This window comes from Engystomops pustulosus, chromosome 9 (assembly GCF_040894005.1).
Source record: "Engystomops pustulosus chromosome 9, aEngPut4.maternal, whole genome shotgun sequence".
NCBI classification, from domain to species: Eukaryota; Metazoa; Chordata; class Amphibia; order Anura; family Leptodactylidae; genus Engystomops; species Engystomops pustulosus.
In genome coordinates, this window is record NC_092419.1 from 76,308,260 (window position 1) to 76,331,498 (window position 23,239).

The window sequence follows — 23,239 nt, forward strand, 5'->3', positions numbered from 1 at the left end:
CAGGCCGCTAGGTTCAGAAACTTCGGGTCTGGGTAAAGAAGAGGGCCCTGGTGTAGCAGATCCCTTCTGCAGGGAAGGAAGATGGGTCCTGAGATTGCTAATTTTAAGAGAAGTGGAAACCATGGTTTTTTCGGCCAGAATGGCGCTACTAGGATCACTGTCGTCTGACTTGATTGAATTTTTTGTAAGATTCTGGAGATTAGGGGAAATGGAGGGAAAGCATATGCTAGATCTGTCTTCCATGACTGGCTTAAGGCATCCAGTCCTAGAGGGTTGTCCTTGGGTGAGATGGAAAAAAATACCTCTATTTGAGTATTCTTTTTTGAAGCGAACAGATCTATTGACGGAGAGCCCCATTTCTGGGTTAGGGAAAGGAAGACTTCCCTGTTCAGGGACCACTCGTGTGGGTCCATCTTTTCTCTGCTCAAGAAGTCCGCCGACTGATTTTCTGACCCTTTTAGGAACACCGCTGTTAAGGAATTTAAGTATTCTCTGCCCAGGAAAAAATCTTCTTGGTGACCTCCATCAGGTCCGAGGATCTTGTGCCCCCTTGACGGCGAAGATAGGCCACTGTAGTCACGTTGTCTGACAGGATCCTGATATTTTTTACCTGGGTCGTGGGTAGCCTTTTTAGTGTTTCCCACACTGCCGATAATTCCCTTAGATTTGAAGATTGTCTTCTCATCCAAGGGGACCATGACCCCTGAAGGTAACGGTCTGGTAGAACGGCTCCCCATCCTGAGGAACTGGCGTCTGTTTGGATGACCAGGACTGGAGTCGGGTTCCATGGTATTCCCTTTTCTAGATGTTGCTGGTGTTTCCACCAGTTTAGAGAATTTTTGACTTCCAGAGGAATGACCTTCTTGAAGTCTAAATGTTCCAAGTTCTTGTCCCAGATTTTTAATGTCCACGCCTGTAGTGTTCTTACATGGAACTGGCTCCATGATACACAGTTTAGGCAAGCTGTTAAGTGACCTAGCAGTCTCATGGCTGAGCGGACACTGCATGACTTTTTCCTTTGGAATTTGTCTATGAAAGAGGTAAGGGATTCTCTCTTGTCCTGTGGGAGAAAAGAAGCTTGGCGCCTGGAATCTAACGTCACCCCTAAGAATCTTGTCTCCCTCTGGGGGTCTAGATGAGACTTTTGGAGATTTATAATCCAGCCCAGATTTTCCAGGGTTCGGATTGTCCGATCTCTGTGGTTGAGAAGAGTCAGGGTCGAGTCTGCCACTATGAGGAGGTCGTCCAGATATGGAATAATGGAGATACCTTCTTTCCTCAAGAATGCCGTCACTTCTGCCATGATCTTTGTGAAGATTCTTGGGGCTGATGAAATTCCGAAAGGCAAGGCTCTGAACTGAAAGTGGCAGACCTTCCCTTGTGGCGATTCTACCGCGAATCTTAGGAATTTCTGATGATTTTTGTGTATGGGGACATGATAGTAGGCGTCCTTTAGGTCGATGGTGCACATTTGTGCGCCTGGAGGAATTAGTGGGGTGGCTGTCTTCACCGATTCCATCTTGAAATATTTGTATCTTATGTTCTTGTTTAGCCGTCTGAGATTTATGATAAGTCGAAGGGTCCCTTTTGGCTTTTTCACAAGAAATAAGGGGGAGTAGAAGCCCTTCTTTTCTTCTTCTTTGGGAACTGTAACAATTACCTTCATTGTTAATAGTTCTTGAAGATTCTTCCATAACTGTGTTGTCATTCTCCGAGATGTTAGGTTGGAGACAAGAAATTTTTGTTGTGGAGGGGAGCTGAATTCTATCTGGTAACCTGATTTGATGATACTCAGGATCCACTTGTTTGATGTGATCGTCTTCCATCTGTGGAGGAAGAAAAGAAGACGCCCCCCTACCTGGTAGTCACTGTTTTTTTGATTGATGTGGAAGGTTGGAGAATAGATATCCTCGACCTCTTCCACCTTTGTTGAAGGGCCAGCGGCCCTGTTTTCCTCTGCCTCTGGAGTCTTTAGGATCCTTGGGATTCCGAAAGGAAAAGTTTTTCTGAGGTTTTTTAATTTCCGGGAACTCTTTCTTTTTAGCAGAGGCTTTTTCCAGAAGAGTATCTAGTTCAGCGCCGAACATGAAGTCTCCTGTGAATGGGATGTTGCAGAGCTTCGTCTTGGACTTTACATCCCCTCCCCACTGTCTAAGCCAAATAGCTCTGCGGACTGAATTTGATAGCGCCCCTTCTTTTGCTGACAGTCTGATGTTTTCTGCTGAAGCATCAGCAAGAAATCCTGTCGCTGAACGCAGCAGCGGTATCGTCTGTAGAAGGAGATTCCTGTCCGCATCTGTTTTAAGGTGGTCTTCTAATTCTCCCAACCAAAAAAACAGAGTTCTTGCTACCGAAGTAGCGGCTATGTTAGACTTGAGGCTAAGCATAGAAGATTCCCAGACTCTACGGAGTAGGCCATCAGCCTTCCTGTCCATGGGGTCTCTTAATTGGGAAGAGTCCTCAAAAGGCAGGTCCGTTTTTTTCACCACCTTAGACACTTGGATGTCTACCTTGGGGGGGCTGTCCCAGGTTTCTGTCTCTTTGGGGTCAAAGAGTAACCTGTTTCTGAACTCTTTAGTGATGTTTGCCCGCCCCTTGGATGATATCCTTTAGGGTTTGATTTATGGGAAAAACCCTTTTCCTTTTGGATTTTAACCCTCCAAAAAGTTCATCTTGAATGGATTTAGGCTCCACCACCTCTTCCACATTAAGCGTATTGCGTACGGCTTTAACCCCTTCCCGACATTTGACGTAATAGTACTGCATGGCGGGAGGTGCGTTCCTGCAAAATGCAGTATTATTACGTCAAGCTTCTGGCGCCGGCTCCTGAACGGAGCCGGCGCCAGAAGCTGCGGGTGTCGGCTACATATTATAGCCTACACCCGCCTCTAACACCCGCGATCGGAGATTTCTCCGATCGCGGGTGTTAACCCCTAACACGCCGCGGTCGCGCTGACCGCGGCGTGTTAGAGGCATTTAAAAAGGATTTTAAGTCAATCGGACCCCCCCGCGGCGCTTACCGGGGGGGTCCGCAGCTCCGATCGCAGCCCCGGGACTGCCGGTGCCCGGGGCTGCGCGATCTTCCTGCCGGTGCCGGGTCCGTGCCTACTGGCAGGACCCGGCTGTAAGACACTGAGCATGCGCAGCATGCTCAGTGTCTTACATTACACAGTGCAATACTTCTGTATTGCACTGTGTAACCTGTAAAAGAGCTTGAACAAGTGATCAGAAGATCACTTGTTCAAGCTAAGATGTCAATTACTGTAAAAAAAAGTTAAAACATAAATAAAGTTTTTTTAAATAAAAATAAATAATAAAAGAAAGTGAAAGTCCCCCCAAACACCACATTTCCATGTACACAAGTAATAAAGTATAAAAAAACACTAAATCACAAAAAAACCCCACTTATTTGGTATCGCTGCGTCCGTAACAATATGTACAATAAATCCTAATCATAATTGGACCCGCTCGGTGAACGTGGTAGAAAAAAAACCCAAAAAACGTGCCAAAAATTAAAACTTTTCATCAAATTGCTTTACATAAAATGTTCTAAAAAGTGATCCGAAAAAGTTACAAGCACCAAAATGATACCACTGAAAAGAACAACTTGTCACGCAAAAAATAAGCTCACAACCAGCTCCGTCAATAAAAAAATACTATAGTTATGCTGCTATAAAAATGGCAATACTAAAACAAATGCAATTTTTTCTATTCTAGTTTTCCTTCAATAAAATTGGACAAATATAAACAAAACTATATAAATGAGGTATCACCGTAATCGTAGTGATCCGTAGAATAAAGATAATATATTATTGTTATGCTACAGTGAACACCCCCCAAAAAAAATGCTAAAAATCCAAAACAAGAATTGATGATTTTATTTTCCTCCTCACGTAAAGAGTTAATAAAATTGCTTCAACAAACTAAAAACCCACAAAAATGAAGGTTTTTTTACAGTGCATCTCGTCTCGCAAAAAATAAGCCCTTATTTGTCTAAATTGCTTAAAAAATAAATAAAGATTGTATAGGCCATTCCCAACGCGCGTTGTTATAGAACGGTGCGGCGGGTAGCGACTTGCCAACACAGTTCAGACACAGTGATCGGGGCAAGATGGCGGCTGTTCCTGACGGCCATCCATCCTGCCCCATGGACCAGAAGGGTTACGTCCCCCCCACATGATCGCTGCTATTGGCTCATCAATTCAGACCAGCCAATAGCAGCGAATTTACTTATGACGTCAGTAATTCCGATCACCATGTCTGTAGACACGGTGATCGGGGCAGGGTGGCGGCTGTTCCTGACAGCCACCAATTGTGCCTTGTGCTCCAGAGGGGTTTTGTTGCCCCCCTCTGTCCACGTTTGCTGCTATTGGCTGGTCGATTTGGTCCAGCCAAAAGCAGCAATATTCGTCACAATGGGCTTCGCTAGGGTGAATAAGAGCAACACTTGGCGATAATTTCCCTACGGAAAACGAAGATATGGTACAAAAGTGCTGGCAGTACACATTGTACAGATTATGCTGTACAACTCTTACGAGCTGTTCCGATGTGCATGTCCTGCCGTATCATTTCTCCGTTTTCAAGAGGAAGATATTAGGAAACTAATATTGGGACAAGAAGGACGGGGCCCCAGTCGCTCTGGTTTAGGTGTTCCTGTGTTTTGCCAGGACAGCATTTTCCCGGTGAATTCTGCTGCTTCAATAAAGAGTCTGTTCCAAAAGAGGAGTAAGGATGGACACTATATACTAAGGATGGACACTACATACTACTAAGAGACCTGCGACACCTCCAGAGTGACAAAGGTTTAGTTGGTCCCTTGGTATCATCTACCTCCTTATACGCAACACATTCACAATTCACGCCCAACCTATTGTGAATTCATTTAGGTAAAATGAATAATTGTAACAACTGTTATGTCCCGTTGCTCCCTATACCCCTCCATTATTTCATAAGGGGCGCCACATAACGGGCACTGAACTTTCCAGAAATAATTGCAATTTCCATCTTGGACTCCATTGCACATCACCTATATGTTCAAAATGCTCATTTCACCACGTGTATTACCCTACACCACATATTACACCTTGCTAAATTCCCCAAGGGGTGTACATTCAACAATTAGGGTCACTTTTCGGGTTTTCCTCTGTTTTGGTACCACTACGGCTCTCCAAATGTATCCTGACACATGTGAAGGATTTCTGTCAAATTTGGCCACTAAAAGACAAACATCCCTCTTTTCCTCTACTGTGCGCCCATAAAGCATTTTATATGCACATGTGGGGTACTTCTACACTCGGGAGAAATAGTTTTACACCTTTTTCGGGGTTATTTAATATATTATCCCTTGTGGCTTACAAAAATTAGGGGTAAAGTGACATTTATAGGAAAATTTTCACCTTTTTTATGTTTAGGGCCTAATTGGATCATTCACCTGTAGGAGCAAATACATATATTGCACATTGCAAAATTCTCTAAGGGGTGTGGATTCAAAGATTAGGGTCACTTTTCGGATTCTTATCTGTTTTATACCGCTAGGGTTCTCCAAATGCATGTCAAACATTTCTGTCAAATTTGGCTTATAAAAGGCAAACATCCCCCTTTCCTTTTACTGTGCGCCCATACAACATTTTATATACACATGTGAGGTACTTCTACACTCGAGAGAAATAGGTTTACACATTTTGGGGGGTTATTACATATTTTTATCCCTTGTGGCTATAAAAAATTAGGGGTACAATGACCTTTATAAGAAAATTTTCACCTTTTTCCTATTTAAGTCCTAATTAAATCAAACAACTTTACGGACAAATACACATATTACACCTTGCTAAATTCTCTAAGGGGTGTGCTTTCCAAAATGGTGACACTTGTTGGGGTTCCCCTCTGTTTTGGTACCACTACGGCTCTCTAAATGCATCCTGACACATGTAAAGGATGATTGTCAAATTTGGCTTCTAAAAGGCCAACACCCCTCTTTCCCTTCTGAGCTTCACTGCGTACCCATACAACATTTTATTTGCATGTGTGGGGCAATTTTATACTCGGGAGAAATGCTAGTACACATTTTTTGGGGTTGTTTTATCTTTAATGCCTTATGGGATACAAAAATTAGCCGTAAAAGTGACTTTTTTGGGAAAATGTTCATATTTTTCCTTTTTGGGACCTAATTGAAGCAAACACCTGTAGGGGAACATACACATATTACACCTTGCTAAATTCTCCAAAGGGTGCACTTTCCAAAATGGTGACACTTGTTGGGGTTCCCCTCTGTTTTGGTACCACTAGGGCTCTCCAAATGCATCCTGACACATGTAAAGGATGATTGTCAAATCTGGCTTCTAAAAGGCCACAGCCCCTCTTTCACTTCTGAGCCCTACTGTGTACCCATACAACATTTTATATGCAAAAGTGGCGCAGTTCTGTGCTTAGGAGAAATAGTTTTACACATTTTGGGGGTTGTTTCATTTTTTATCCCTTTTGGCTTTCAAAAATTTGGGGTAAAAGTGACTTTTTTGAGAAAATTTTCACATTTTTTCCCTTTTGGGGCCTAATTGAATCAAACAACTGTTGGGGCAACTACACAAATTACACCTTGCTAAACTCTCCAAGGGGTGTACTTTCCAAAATGGTGTCTCTTGTTGGGGCTTTCCTCTGTTTTGGTACCATTATGGCTTTCCAAATGCATCCTGACACATGAAAACTTTTTCAGCCATATTTGCCCTGCAAAAACGAAACAACGCTCTTTCCATTCCAAGTGCCACCATGTGCCCGTACAGCAGGGTACAGTGACAAAATGGGTATTTGCATACTCAGGAGGAATTGCCCTCAACATTGTAAAATGCATTTTCCTTTTTAACCCATTGTGAAGGTGCAAATTTTAGTGTTCAATGAATCTATAGTAAGATAAAATTACATTTCTGTAATTTCACTTTCATTTATCTTCCACCCTCATGAAACGCTCATACGGTTAACAAAATTCCTAAAGGTTGTTTTGAATATTTTGAGGGGTGTAGTTTCTGAAATGGTGTCATTTGTGGGGGTTTCCTGTCATGTAGGCCTTATAAAGTCACTTCTAACTAAATTGACCGTCCAAAAGTAGGTTTTGATGATTTTCATGAAAATCTGAAAAATTGCACCTAAAGTTATAAGCCTCCTAACATCCTAAAAAAAGGAAAAGATGTTTGAAAAATGATGCCAAGTTAAAGCAGACATATGGAAAATGTTAGTTATCAAGTTATTTTAGTGATATGCCCAACTTTTCAAAAAGTAGAAAATTTTGAATTTGGAAAACATTGTTTTTTTCAAAAATTTTGCCAAATTTCCATTTATTTCATAAATAAATACTAAATATATTGATTAAATTTCTCAACCAACATGAAGTACAATGTGTCACGAAAAAACGATCTCAAAATCAACTGGATATGTTAAAGCGTTCCAAAGTTATAACCACTTAAATAGACACATGTCAGATTTTAAAAAATGGGCTGTGTCAGGAAGGTGAAAAGTGGCTTCAGCGTTAAGGGGTTAAGGAGGTTATCCAGTTCATCATTAGAAAAGAGGTATTTTGAGGTTCCTTTGTCCTCAGATACCAAGGAGACGTCCTCAAGCGAGTCCTTCCAAGAATAGGTAGGAGCCGCAGAGTGTTTATCATAGTCAGAATCAGTATCTAGAGATCTAAGTCTTTTAGAAGCTGGCTCTGGATATAAATCCGGATCCTGGTCTGGTTCAGGTTCAGGATTTGGCTCAGGACCTAGTCCCGGTACTGGTCGGTTTAAATTAGTAAACATCATAAGGGAGGATTGGAATTCCTCCCGCATGGCCGCTTTAAGCTCATTTAACATTGACTCCTTTTCTTGTTGTAAAGCCCTGGCTAGACATTCAGAGCATAGCGATTTTGGATATAAATCTGACAATCTTATATTACAAGAAAGGCATCTTTTTGATTTAGTAACACATTTTCCTTTTTTGGGGTCCTTGTCTTTCCTCTCCTTGTCCTTAGGTCTTGAAGGGTCGTCCTAGGACAAGGAGACAGACTATATTAAAATCCACAAAATAGTGCACAACAATATTTTACCCCTTTAAGAAAAGTTTTTTGGTTGTACTCACGGTACCCGGGACAATGGGGGAAGAACCAAGGTCGTCCGCCATAGTAAAGGATATTTCCACAGCTTCAGTAGTGAACTCGTTGGTGGTATAGAGGCTGACACTAAGCAGGAAGCACTTTTAAGCTTCCCGCCACCCCCTAAGCCAATCAGATGGCTTCTCTAGCGATCACGTGGCCCGAACCCGGAAGTCAAGCGTACTGCGCATGCGCGAACCGGCCGGCGATACACGGCCGTCGCGCAGCACGCGCCGGCGTTCTGGGGGGAAATAGCTGTGGGAGGTAGCCCCCGGAGGCCGGGAGGCACCTCATCCAGGGTCCGGAGACCCGTACCCCCCTCGGCTTTGGCTCTGGGCTGCGGGAGGAGGGGGGTCAGGACCGCGTCCTGCAGGACACCAGGCCAGGAAGGGAGGCAAGACCCCCGCTCGCGACCAGTCCCGGGGGGTTCCAATTCCATCTCCCCTCCCCCCCCCCCCAAAGGGGAGAGACGAGGTCTCGCAACCCTGACCCTTGGTAGGGACAGGAATACACTGGGGAACAGCGGCAGAGGAGGGTTATAACTTTCGCAACATCCTGTCCCTACCAAAGGTCAAGGTGCAACCTCCAGGTGCCGTCATGGGGGACGCTATGGAAAAGGGGGATACACCTCAGATTTATGTCATTTGTTTTGCGTTGATCATTTGGTTTGGCACAACTGAGATTTGTAGGGGACAAGCACCAATCAAGGGACTGAAGTAGTTCTACAGGCAAAACTATTCTAGAATCTATACTAGCCTCGCTTCCATCCAGGCATCTCATTTCTCTTAACACGCGGGATGTAGCATTTTTTCTTTGGTTTCTTCCATTCCATGTGGATGAGGGAAGAGAGATTTTAGTGAAAGGGAAAAACTTGTCTTTGTTTTTCTCCTGGTCCTTGAAACATAATGTCCTGGGCAGAACGATGTTCCTATTGCTCCTCAAATTCCATTGTTGATCTAACTAGTTTGATCAGGTGGTCAGTATCCTCTAAGGGAAACAATGGTCTTCCAGACTGCTCTTCCGATCTGACACTAGGGTGATATGCTCATCTGAATAATCCGAAAGATGACCTTTAGAGGGACCTGAAGAATCAGTAACAATAACTGATTTGTGTTTTTTTATGCTTGCTTTAAGGAGATGCGAACCTCCTCCTGTATTACACCCGCATATTCTACAAAATTACAGATGACTCTTGGCCGACAATGTGCCGGATACAGACAGCACATGCTGATTTCTCATAGGATGAGGGAAAGCCATCTCCACAAATCCTACAAGTCTTATTCCTAATGGCTTTCCTAACGAGAGTTTTCACTCAATGTGGTATGGTTTAAGCGGACGCAGGTAGGATAGCAGGTGCAGTCATGAACACAGCAAATAGATAACAGCAGTCTAACACACACACACACATATATATGTGTATATATACACACATATATACACACAGAGAAAATACAGTACACTGTACACACACGATGGGCATGTACGGAGATAGGCAGCAGGAATGGTGAGCAGCAACCCTGAGGGCAGCTGGGAGCATGGACAGCACATAGACTAGTGAGCTAGGGTCTCCTTATGTCTGAATTTCCTGCACCACAGGAAGTAAGGAAAGGACACCAACACTCAGCGAGCAAACCTCTGCAATGCGATCCCTGCAGCAGGTACGGCGCAGCCTCGGAGACTCTCCTCACGGCTCCCAGGCTTTACCAGACTCCAGGTAATCCAGCATTCCACAGCCAACTCAGGGGACACAGGCGACTCCCGGAAACCCCTCACTCTGACTAGCACCACACTGAGGTTCTTGCTGGATTTTCCACAATGACAAGAAACCAAACTGAGGCAGAGGAGGCGGAATGGAAATTTTATGTCTGTGTTTCCTGTACCTGGGGGCAGACCCCTCTCTCCGGTGGTGCTGTCGTGGTGAGGGGCGAACAGAGAGAAAAATATGTAATCTCATGTGCATCTTCTGTTCATATAGACTTATAGAGGCAGAATTGCATCATGATATAAATCCTGACATGAGTGTCAAACTGTAAGGGGGAGCGACGACCGCCGCCATCTTTCTGAAGCCGTCGTCACTGATCGACGGGATAACACCTACGATCGGTGCTAGCATCAATCGTGGTTGGTACCGGTAAGTCTTTGCTGAAATATGCAGCAAAGACTTATCGGCTATGGATAGGGCTTAGTCTTTTCTGGTTGCAAAATAGTAAATTTTTTTTAAGTATTTAATGTGACACTGCAGACACTGTGCAGTGTGTGCAGTCTGTGGGATCGGACCAAACAAGGGAGTTTCCATGGGCTGCACATGTTCGTGTGCAGGTAGCCCAATGCTGGCAGATGCATTATAACCTTTTCCTACCTTACTGCTGGAAGAGGTCACAGATAGTAAATTATTTACCTGTAAGGTCTTACCTCCTCAGCATGTCCAGACTGCTGCACTCTACAAGTGACATTTTTACTGTTTATGCACATGATGTGAATTCTAACAGCTAGGTTCTACAGATTACCTTCCAGTCTTTGTTGTCAGATTTTACCTTTTTGGTTGCATGGTTAAATTCACCAAGAGTAAAATAATTCTTAAAAATATAAAATATTTAAAAATTGTAATTGAATCAGAATTGGCTGTCTCGCAATTCTACTTTACAACAGATGCCATATTGTCAAAACCACATAAAAGATACAGCAGGTAACCCTGCATAATGCATTTTCAATCCCATGAACTCGTAACTTACGTGTTTTTACAGCGTGAGCACTCGTAGGTGAACTTGTAGTTGATTTCATACGAGTGACATCGGCTGACCATTGGTAGTTCAGGATGAACAAGTGTTGCCTTTCGGGCATAAAATTTCCAGTACTGTCCATGTCCATCTCTCACTCCATTAATAAGCCAAGTAGCAGCATGGCAAATTTCATGGATTAATGTATCTCGGAGACGATCTGAGGAGAAAGTTCTAAGCTTTAAAACCCTTGTATGATAAGTTCTACGGACACACAGCAACTTCCAAACATGTTGATCCAAGAAATGCTTTAAAATATATATAAAATATCAAAACCCACCTGCAGAATCACAAACTTTCTCAGATAGCTCTATCCTAGCATATCGTTCCAGTGTCTGCCTCTTTTGCCCAGTGACACAGTAACCAGCAGTCTTTCTCATCTTTTTATTCCAAGTTATTTCCAAGTTTCCAGGAAGCTGAAAATACAGTGACACCACAAACAACGTGAACTCTAGATCAGTAAAAAGTTCTTGCATGCAGCATGTTTTTGTCTGGTAAAATATCAGACACCAAAAGAATTGTAATGGACATCGTTGTAGTATACCATTTTACATATTTTATTTCCTTAGAAATAAAAGATCGTGTAGGACAGGGGTTATGAAAAAAGGAAGTATGGAATCATCTGCCCAACTCGTTTGAAAATTTTGAGGTCCTGGATAGGGCTTATAAAATTCTTGGACCAAAGTATATCAATGTGTCTAAATAGGAATAGTTTCTTAGCCAGAAGGCTAGTTTTCAGCAATCCCAAAGAGATGAGAAATTTTATGATTTTGTCATCTTTATTACTGCTCATCGTCGGTTATAAAAGGGTTATCCACATAATATCCTCTGTATATCAAGCAGGCTGCTGGGTTTAGATTAAAAAGATTTCTATAGATCAATAGGATGGAAGAAAAAAACTCCATTAAATAGCAGAATGCCATCTGAAAAATCTAACAGAATAAAGGAAAAAAAAAGAAAAGAAAAAGGAGGGGTGGGATTCTGCAGCATGGAAATCTTACACCGAATCACTATATTTAGGTATTTGACATAGGTGTGTGGATAAGCCATGGTTTTAAAACAAGATACCTTCTGCTCAAATATTGTTTGATTGTAAAGACTGTATAATCGTGTTGTTAATTCAAGTTTCTTCTGCTTGAAGTTCTTCACATACATGGATGAGGAACAGGAAAGCTCCTGGAGGAAGCAGCCTTCTACTTTACAAAGACGTCTCCTGGTAAAATATAAAAAAAAAAAAAACTACAGGCTACAAAGCTAGACTCCATGAATAAAATGTGAATTCCATAGACTAGTTACACAAAGCAGAAGTCCACATCTTGTCTCAACCGTGGACAAGGGAGCACAGATCACCATAATATGGTGACTCACATTTTCTCTGAGGTAGTCTTCTCCACACAATGGACTGGATCTTTCAGAGCTTTATCTTTAGAGAAGTATGGACTTGAACACAGGTCTGTCTGTGATTGGGGTTTCCTTGCCTCCGTGTTGGTTAGATCAAAGCATGGCATTTTAGATGGTTCTATCCACAAAAAAAAAAGTAATAACTAACTGAATGATTTAGAAAATAAATAATTTAACATAAATCTTTGATTTTTAGAAATATATTCACTTGTTTGAACACCCAAATACTCTTACATTGATTTTATCAAAATGGATTTTTATCACCTATCCACAGTGGTTTCATTGCTGGGACCACAACTGATCACTAAAAATGGAGATACAGGCAGTCCCACATACAAGATAGGGTCTGTAGATTTGTTCTTAAGTTGAATTTGTATGCAAGTCGGAACTGTATATTTTATCATTGTAATCCCAGCCAGAACTTTTTTGGTCTCTGTGAAAATTGGATTTTAAAAATGTTGGGTTGTCATAAGAATCAGGATTAACACTAAAGCTTCATTACAGACACCTTTGATAACTGTTACAGCTGTTTATTGTAGCCTAGGGCTAAAGTATAATAAATTACCAATATCCAGAGGTCCGTTTGTAACTAGGGGTCGTATGTAAGTCGAGTGTTCTTAAGTAGGGGACCGCCTGTACAAGTCTTCTCTCATTTACTGCACCCTAACTATCAAGAGAATGCAGCTACAGTCCTTCTTGAGTGTAAATAAGTACATTTATAATAGTCTCTTATACCGGGGACAGAGATGTTCCCTTTAAAAAGTGTGCCCCTTCCTCGTGTGTTTTGGGCCACCAAGAACAACACCCACCCATGAAACAGCAAACTTTCAATAGCTGACCTGTGGCAGCAGTCTTTGGTTTGATTTTACTTGCAGTTGAACCAGGAGTTTGGTTCTTTGTCCGGTTTTTGATGCGGTCCATTAGACGTTCAAACTCATCATCAGAGCTGACAGGAGTGCAGAACAGATTCTCTGCTGGCAAGGACTCGGTTTTCGGTCTTTCCAACTTGTCTACATCAGGAGTATTTTCCTTCCTATTTGTTTTGATAGAACTTGACGTATGCCCATTATTGGTCTTTATGTCTGGATTTGTTCTATGTCTGTCACGCCAGGTACTTTTAATTACAATGGAATCTTCATCACTGTCACTTATGAACACTGGTGAATCCCACCGCATAGACGGAGTGGTCCTCTGAGGTCCTTCATGCCCTCTATTGTTGGTCTTGAGTTCTACAAACAAATAGCGAGATACCAGAAACATGGTCTCAATTTATAGACAACTAGGAAATTAAAGGGATGTTATCATTTAGGACATATCCACAGGATGCAACGCATCTGTATTTAAGATATGGGTGGGATTCAGATCTATGGTGTATTTTTTTAATTCATTTATTAAAGGGTCAAACAACATGTGCACAATGAAAGTAGGCAAAAAATACTTTTGACAACGATCAAAGTGTTACATGTCAAGGAGCAGAATGCAACGGAGAAGTAACACAAAACAAAGTACATGGCATATATAAAGCATAATTATGTCACTTAATCAGATATTACTGTGCAGTTGTTAAATCAGGCCAAAATACCAGTGCAAAATAACAATGAGTCTGGAGGCAAATTATCAAGAAAAGTTTCCAAGCGAGGAGGATAGGGTCTACACCAAGAACAAAGTCAATGAGGAATCACACCATCTACCCCAGATTTTGCCAAATTTCTTAGGGCTGTGCCTGATTTTACATACATATTTTTCAAAGGTTACTATGGCATTAACTAGTTCTTTCCACTTGGAGAATTTAGTTAGGCATGGATCCACTGATAGCTATGGAAGGACAAAGTTTCTCAAAGGAAAAATTCTCACACAACGAGGCCATAGTTTGTGTAAATTCGGCCTTTATCCTGTAGCCAGGTGGTCATACATCTGGCGTGATGGAGTGGAGGAGTAGTGACCCCTCCCTTCTCCATAGAAATACACAACATATGGGCCGTACACATGGGGAAAGATAGGACATGTCCTGTCTTTTGCCTGTGTATGGAGAGGTACAGTGCCACACTAACCATTGTCATCTATGCGACCTAAAGTCTATAGGAAGCTCCACAATATCCAACAGGGTGAATATCACATCATTCAAAAACTTTAGCAGCAGTGGGCATTCCCACATTATATGTCAAAAGGTATGTAGGGCATAGATGGCCCTACATCTATGGCAACCTAGATCTGAAACACGGCCCATTTTATACAGGCACAAGGGGGTGAGGTAGCATTGACGAATGATGTACAGCTACACAAGTTTATTATTAACAGCAGGTGATACATACAAGCGAGACTCAAATAAAGCAAAGGTCCTCCTCGCTTAGTGATGGAATGAGTGTCTGACATTTTTCAAGAGCTTTGGGTACCTGGGAATTGTATTTGGCCTGAATAAGATTGAGCAGATCGTAGATATGAGGCCACCAGGGCCTTGTGAGCGAACCACAACTATAAGAGTACAGGTGGAAAATACAGATGTATCATTGGAGGAACTGTGACTGCAAGGCATGACATAGATGGAGGAACCTGTAGAAACCTTGTTGGAGTGTATCAAAAGTTAGAGCCAGTTGGTCAAAGGGTAAATAAGGTTGGGAATTCCCTGACCTCTTCCCACTACATTTACACCATGAGACTGCCAAAATTGGGGATCCAAGTCAAGACTCAAGTGTGTTAAACTGGGGTTGTTCCATAAGGGAGTTTACATGGGGATATTATATGTAAATGCCTGATGAAGGTCTAAGTAAGAGTACGAAACGCGTCGCAAATATAACATCAAAATAAAACGATTCATCCCATGCAATATACAATCTCAAGATGCATGATTGTTGTTGAGCACTGTCCTTATAGGCGTTTCACATTCACTGGATTCCGTACCAAGGGGATATCAGAGAAGAGGTTAGCTTTTTAGCATCTCTCCAAACCAGGCGTGCCAATAGTAGACATTGGGCCACATTTACTAAGGGTCTGCGGACCAAATTTCCATGGGGTTTCCCGACTATTTCCGATTTGCGCCACATTTAACGATGCAACACAAATCGGGGGACGTAGCCTTCAGACAACCCGACTGATTTGGACTAAGCGTGGGATTTAAAATTCAAATTGTGTCGCAAGACGATGCACTTACATACACCAGGAAGAAAAAGGTGAACTCCGGCGGACCTCAGCGGGGAAGCAACACATGCAGGATATCGGGAGCACAATCTTAGTGAATCACTCCGGACTTCATCCTCGTCGGACAGTCCGGTTCGGGGACCGTGTAAGTAAATGTTCACCAATGTGTGCCTAAGGCTAGAAGCGCTAATACTGGATGCTAGATGCAGTTCAGGGGGTTCTAATGTGTCAGGAGACAACCAGCATCTAAGGAAACTGAGCTGCCCAGCTAAATAACAAAGGTAAAAGGCAGAGAGGGCCATCCCAGCCAGCATTTTAGGCCACTCCAACTTAGCCAGTTTAATTTAGAGTTACCTGAACTGAAAAAAGGGAGGGATTTAAAAAAAGGACTTGGCTATGGGAGAAAAGACATATGCTATAAACATTTAGGCTGAACCCCTATTTAAATAAGATTAATATGGCTGGCAACAGAAAGAGGAAGTCCAAATATGAAACTTAAAACCTTAAAATATGGTGGCAAAGGTACAACATTTGTGTTGTCAGACGGCCCCTCTTTTAAAAACACACTGGATTTGTCCCAGCTTATCCGTAGACTGGAATAGTCTCCATAATTATCAATACAGCTCAATAGCTCGGTGTAGCGATGGTTCAGGGCTGGATAGGAATAAAGGAAGATCGTCTGCATAAAGCTCCAGATGCTCATCCCGGGAGCTATACATGGCTCCTGTGTAAATCTCATCTATGTATTTATGACCTATCCTGAGATTTCCAAACAATATGAAAATACACTTGTGTTACCTACCATTTTTAGCTTTTGATGTTGTCCCCTTCTTAGAAAATACAGAATCAAATTCATCATCATCAGAATAGACTATGAATTCCTTTAAACTGTGGGAAAATATATTTTGTAAATTGTCAAAAAATCCACTTGCCACAAAAGAGATAAATATAGAAGTAAAATGCAGCTAGAGAGGTCCAGCATAATAATCCTAGCTGGATATCCAAACCAGTCAGATTTCAGCAACCGTTTATACAAAAGCTTCAAAGACATTTTTCTGCCAAGGATACATACTTGCCTAGTAAACCCCTGGTATTCATTTGCTTTTTTTTTTTTTTTAACTATGCTTAGAAACGTTCATCAAGTCATAATTGATAAGTTATACCGAAAGATTATGTAGGGCTATGGAGTGGGAGTTGAGGGACCAGCATCATTTTCCAAACCTTATATACTATGATACCATTACCAAGAGCAAAAATATCACAGGTTATGGGGAAAAACTGTGGTTTAATTCTTATATAAAGTTGGAAAAAGACAAAGGGTCCTTTAAGTCTAACCTATATTTGTTGAGCCGGTCCATTTTAACATAGCATTATTTTACACCAATTAAAATATCCCTGTTGGTCGCACTAAAGCAAAGCACACACCGCTCAGCCACACACCGCTCAGCCACACACACCGCTCAGCCACACACACCGCTCAGCCACACACACCGCTCAGCCACACACACCGCTCAGCCACACACACCGCTCAGCCACACACACCGCTCAGCCACACACACCGCTCAGCCACACACACCGCTCAGCCACACACACCGCTCAGCCACACACACCGCTCAGCCACACACACCGCTCAGCCACACACACCGCTCAGCCACACACCGCTCACCATTGCCCTTCTTCATACCCTGTCCAAGCACAGCATGGCAGTATCAGACCTGTGGTGAAGTAAGACGCATGTGATCAGTCACATGATTCTGACCGCAGGTCCTGTACCTGTAGGAAGAGAGCAGTACAGAGGCTCCTCTCTGGGAGATCGGTGCAGCCCTGTGTCAGGGCATCACCCGATCTCCATTACAGGGTCAGGATTACAGGCAGTGCCCGATCCTCCTCACCTCCGGTCTATAAGACGCAGGGACTTTTTAGCAAGATTTTTTTCTTGCTAAAAAGTGCGTCTTATAGTCCAAAAAATACAGTACTTAGTCCTTTAAATGTCTGTTCTATTCATGATCTAAGAATTTAGGGCAACATTTATTGGTGTGAGGGCCACTTTGTCATACTGCTCAATATTAAAGGTTATAACAGTAACCAGACCCTAGATATACCACAGTATAGCACAAAATGGATAGTACTCCGGAAGTTATATACTGCATTCAGAGGAGACAATAATAATGAAGAGACCCTAGAGCAGACAGATAATACTGGTGATCCAAAAAAAAAAAAAAAAAGAAAAAAAGGGGAGAAAACAACTGGACCGGACATCCAGACACTATACAATGATCTACTGCCGCTAGGCTACATAGTTACATTTTGATAAAATTGCATAAGCCCACTAACCACTTCACGGTGACCTCGCTGTTGTGGGCCCCTACGTTATAAGGTGCGGCCTCACATGGCATCCACCGCCACTGCAGCACAGCACCAGCAGGGACAAAGACCCCTGTTGCCACCCAGCACCCATACTGGCAGGCATAGCCCCATTGACTCCAGCACTGCACCACGGAAGCAGAAGATGCCATGCAACACCGCATCATGTGAACAGGGAAAAAGGCTCACCATGTGTGAACAGGTCTTGAATACTCACTGTTCCATGTGGTCTGAGAGGATGGAGGCCGTCACTATATGCAGTCTCCTACTGCATATAGTGAAATTTTAAGTAATACATATAGTTAACAACTATAGTTTTTTCGTTTTCTTTCTATCCTTGTGCATTAGATGCAAAAGAGGTGAGGACTGTTGCCGATCGCAAGAGTTTGCGCCCAAAGTGCCACAATGCGGCTGCGACATAATATTAGCACAATACATGTGCAACCAGTCTGCACCGGTATTCTGGGGAAGATGGCTTTATAAATGTGTCCCATTACCTTACTTGGGAAGGAGGGTTCCACTAAAGGGTTAACATTTAGATGCCAGCCTATAGATGCTAAAGCAATGCAGCCATGAAATGAGCAGGAGGACAGGGGCAGATTAGGGAGCACAGGGAGGAGGGGGGCTCTGATGGGTGAAAATAAATAGCTGCTACCACTTTAAATCACAAGGAGCAGACACCAATTTCCTGTTATCAGTGTCTGTCCAGCAGCCGCAGCACAGGTCACACACAGTGTAGGGCTCGGTCACCCAGCAGAGCACCGTCTGCTTCACTGCAGTTATCAGTCCTCCCTGCTGCTGGGAGAAGGAAGACAATGGGGACAGGACACGGAGCAAAACTGGGTTGAATAGGGCGGAGTGCTGGAACCAGGCACAAAAATAAATGAGGGGATAGAATAGCACTAAACCAACTAGACCAAAAAATACTCTACTTTCCTGGCTCCTCTGGGGCTCCTTGCACCACAGTGCCACTTCTTCTCTCCTCCATGTGCTGCTCTGTGTCCCTTGCTGGTTGTATGGTCTGGACCCAGAGTAGAGCAGGACCTTGGAACAGTGCAGTGCAGTACAGTACATCCGTCAAGCACTTACCACTCCTTGGTCCTCTCCTGCTCTTGGGGATGCTCTGCATCTGGATGCAGAGTATATACGAAGTTAGGACACTGAGAAGAGCAGCAGGACAGGATTTGGGAGCAGTGAGGAGCTGAACTGACCGCTACCCGGCTTCCTACACCAATGTTTACTTCCATCAGTTATGGAAGTGCTCATTGGACTGGGGTTATGCATCCTCTTCTAGGCTTTCAGTAGAAAAAGAATGTTTGCCGCAGTTCATGTACATGCTCAATAGCGAAGCTAAGGATCAGAGGGAAAAAAAAAAGGCACTAGAAAGGAACGAATGCACTCATCTTACAACTGCTAAAGTCATTAGGAAACCAGCACTGTGGAGTAGGTGACCATTTGGTGGATTTGTAATCGGAGTTAGGTTTACAGATGCCACTGCTCAAGGGCTATGTACACCTTTATTCACTCAAATCTTGCAGCCTGCATACACACAGCACAACTCTCCTGCTCATCTGTCACCAAAACCCTTCTGAGTAACATTCAGATATGAAATGCTCTCCCCTCCTCTCATGCTGGAACTACCGCTTAAAGCTTCAACATATGCTGCAGGTGGGGCACACTTATCTGATCCCAGACCCAACATATCAGTCTGATACAGCAGGTTCTGATGTTTCCCTCCTATCTCACAGCAGACAGTTCAGTCTGATACACAAGGGAGGGAGTATTGAGATGTATCACTCATATGAAGCAATGTCAGATAAATCAGAGTGCTTTTGCAATCGAGAAACTGACAGATGATAACAACATGTTACCTGTGCAAGTGAAAACCCCAGTGCCCGATGTCTGAGAGAAGATACAGCCATTTGGATATATATTATTTATGAAAGCATGAAGAGAAGATCAATAATAAAAAAAAAAATAAAGGCGTCAATGGCCTCCATTTTTCTCTAAACAATGCTTATATCTTCTCAACAAATCATGTTATATAACAAGCTGCCTGCAGATTCATCTACATAGGTGTGCACAATTCATTATTAACCATTCAGTAATAAAAATGACAAGATAAATGTGTAATATTGCAGATGTATTCATCTATTGGCACATATCTAACCATACCTGTTGCTCTTTTTTTCCAAAGCTTTGTTTGATGAAGCTTTAGGTGTTTTCAGCTGCGTTAAAACTATAAAAAAATATGAATGTTATAGTAGTTAATAGCTTATGTGAAACAAAGAAAATTAATACACACCATATGACAGGGACGGCGAACCTTTTGGAGACCGAGTGCCCAAGCTACAACCAAAACCCACTTATATGTTATAAGTGCCAACATGTCAATTTAAGCAGTAACTTATTGATCCCTGCACCCTGAGATCACCAATACAATAGAAAGATGGAGAAATTTGAATTGTTGCTCCCATGACAATCCAGCTCTATCCAAACCTTCCTGCTCCTCCTGTAGTCCTGGCAGCCAAGGATGTCGCTTTAAAATAGGACTGAGCATGGCCGTCTTGGATCACAGGAGAAAGCCTTGAGTGCTACCTGGCAAACTCTGTATTGGGGTGAAGGCCTGGGTGCCCACAGAAAGAGCTCCAAGTGCCACATCTGGCACCCATGACATAAGTTCACCACCACTGCCATACGAGATTTCCCAACATTACACAATGTAGAAACACATCGAACAGGTTTTTTTTGTGTAGTTTCACTATTAGGGTGCATTTAAACAGTGCTTTTTGAAACACATTAGAAAAGCTGAGGACAGGCGATTTGTCCTATTACCATATTGTTAAAGAGGACCTTTCACCACCTCACACATGTGAAGATTATCATACCATCCTGTAGGGGCTGCTACACAGATTCAGGGGCACTTTGAATTTTTCTTCTAGCCCCCGCAGTTGCGGAGATATCATTCACAGTTTCTGACCATAGTAATCTGTGTTTGGTCAGAGAGGAGGGGCTGGAGGCGTGTGTTATGCTAATCTTCTCTCATACTGTCCAATCAGTGGCAGGCAATGTCAGAGAAGCTATTATGAATATTGTGCTGTGAGTTTTTTTCCATGTTCATCTAATGGCTGCTAATATTCCATTGACATTGTGTGACATTGTGTTACGTTTATTTGACAAGAAAAAAAATGTTCAAGGTGCAGGGGATCCAGCATCCAATTACGTGCAATCTTCATGGTTGAAAAATGTATTACATGTTGCAAAAAAAAAAAAAAAACCTGACGCAACCAAAACACACCCTTACACACAGGCTTGCATTGAAACATACTAATCCCCCAACTTCCACTCAGGAAAGTGGGATTGGACTATAGTACCAGACATGGCCACTACATGAGCTATAGTCTGCGCCAGTTTCTAACAGTTCATAGCACAATTTTTCACCAGGCAGGGCCTGAAAGACATCGACAGCGGGCACACAATACGCAAGCTTTAGACAAAATCCCCTTCTGTGTCTGATGATCAAAGTCACATTACTTGCCAAAGCCCTATAGCAGTGATGGCAAACCTTATAGCAACAGAGTGCCAAAACTGCAACCCCAAACCCTCAATTATCGCGCGGTGCCAATCAAAAATTAAAGCGATAGCTCCCTGTTCTTCAACAACGTTCAATCATACTGGCCTCATGAGTACACAACACAGTAGAAAGAAGGAGGGAAAATTTGCATAACTGTAGCTTCTTTCCAGTGTCCCTCTGTACACAGAGAATCATGGGGCCAGCAGAAAGTCCTCCATGGATAATTTGGCCCTGTCTACACAATCTCCCTCTTCCTACGGTCCCAAGTAGCCAAGTGAGTATCACTTTAAAATATCACTGAAAACAGCATCTTTGCTTCGAAGTTGACTGGAACTGCAGAAAAATTCCTGTCTGGTGTGCTGAGGCAATAGCCCGGGTGCCCACAGAAAGGGCTCCGAGTGCCGCCTCTGGCACCCGTGCCATAGGTTCGCCACCACTGCCCTATAGTCATTTCAAAAACAGCTGATCAGCAAAGGTGCAGAGAGTCAGACCACCCAAAAGCTAAAGTTTATTTATCCCAAACATAGATCCCCTTTAAATAACTAAATCCATATAAAATCAGTAACCCAAATACAATGCTCACATTTCTCAAATTCTTCATCACTGGAATCAGTTACCACCACACAGATCCTAGGCAGAGATGAAAGAAAATAAAAGATTTAACCATCTTATACAAGTCGCTCTTTCATTGTTATTAGATGATCTACCCAATATACTTCTGTTTTCATCAGCTGAGGATTTTGGGCAGTTCACATATCTCTGGCCACATACGTATCAAGTTTACCATTTATAATGCAATAGTGTACAGTGGCAAAGCAGTTACCAGCAGCAAATGATGGATCCACCCTGACACATAACAGGTTGAGGATGAAGAAAAGTACTGCTCTACCTACACATATGCTCATTCTGTAACTAAATCAATAGAAAACTAAAACCTATTGGGCAGCTCAGCATAGTAAACAAATATTATTAGTAGAAATGATAAATACGACATATATATAGGACCTACCTCGGCTTTTCCTGTACAACGCTGGAGAGATTACTTGTGTAAGAACATTTGGGTTCTGAAAACAACAAATTCCAGTATTCGTTAAAAATGTTAAAAGGGAGTCTTAAAACCATTAATGACCCAGGATTATATGCTCAATAACTTTGCATTAAACTCCTTGTGCTCTATCTTTTTTATGTGGTGGTGTTGCTGCTTTTGAGAGTTGTCATTATTAACTCTAAAGAGGCATGGTATAATACTGGTACTTGTTCTGTCTGCTTTAGGGCGCTGTCACACAGTGCGTTGCCTACACTAGAAAAGAAGATAAACAGATTCAAACCAGCCAGACGCATGGTGAACATACAAAAACATGTGCATATTCAGGGCATTCAAAACCGGTCCAAGTACGCAGTGTGTCAGCACCCTGAGGGCGGGTTCAAACGGTGCGCTTTGGTGGCATTTTCATTGCATTTTGAAACGCATTAGGCTGCGGTCACAAGTGGCATTTTGAACCCGGTTTTGGCCCGTTTTTAAGCATGTGTTTTTTAATGAACTGCTTAACCCCTTAAGGACGGAGGGTTTTCCGGCTCATTTCTCGCTCTCCAACTTCAAAAATCCATAACTTTTTCATTTTTCCGTGTACAGACCTGTGTGAGGGCTTATTTTGTGCGTAACAAATTTTACTTTCCCGTAATGTTATTTATTTTAACATGCCGTGTACTGCGAAGCTGAAAAAAAATTCCAAATGTGGAAAAATTGAAAAAAAACCGCACGTGCGTCACGTTCTTGTGGGCTCAGTTTTTACGACTTTCACTCTTCGCTCCAAATAACACGCCTACTTTATTCTTTGGTTCGGTGCGATCGCGGTGATACCAAATTTA

General features: G+C 42.6%; 1 protein-coding gene across 4 annotated transcripts in view; it reads right to left on the bottom strand.

The window, feature by feature from the left end:
* Positions 1–23,239, bottom strand: part of LOC140076905 (germ cell nuclear acidic protein-like) — a 38,677-nt gene that overhangs the window by 3,714 nt on the left and 11,724 nt on the right. For all 4 annotated transcript variants that reach the window (XM_072123691.1, XM_072123689.1, XM_072123692.1 and 1 more), the window contains 9 exons: positions 22,380–22,434; positions 21,954–22,000; positions 19,972–20,035; positions 16,235–16,320; positions 13,137–13,526; positions 12,265–12,415; positions 11,965–12,109; positions 11,177–11,312; positions 10,852–11,056 (listed from right to left, as the gene is read on the bottom strand). In XM_072123691.1, coding sequence (XP_071979792.1) covers positions 10,852–11,056; positions 11,177–11,312; positions 11,965–12,109; positions 12,265–12,415; positions 13,137–13,526; positions 16,235–16,320; positions 19,972–20,035; positions 21,954–22,000; positions 22,380–22,434 — 1,279 coding nt within the window. The remainder of the gene's footprint in view (positions 1–10,851; positions 11,057–11,176; positions 11,313–11,964; positions 12,110–12,264; positions 12,416–13,136; positions 13,527–16,234; positions 16,321–19,971; positions 20,036–21,953; positions 22,001–22,379; positions 22,435–23,239) is intronic.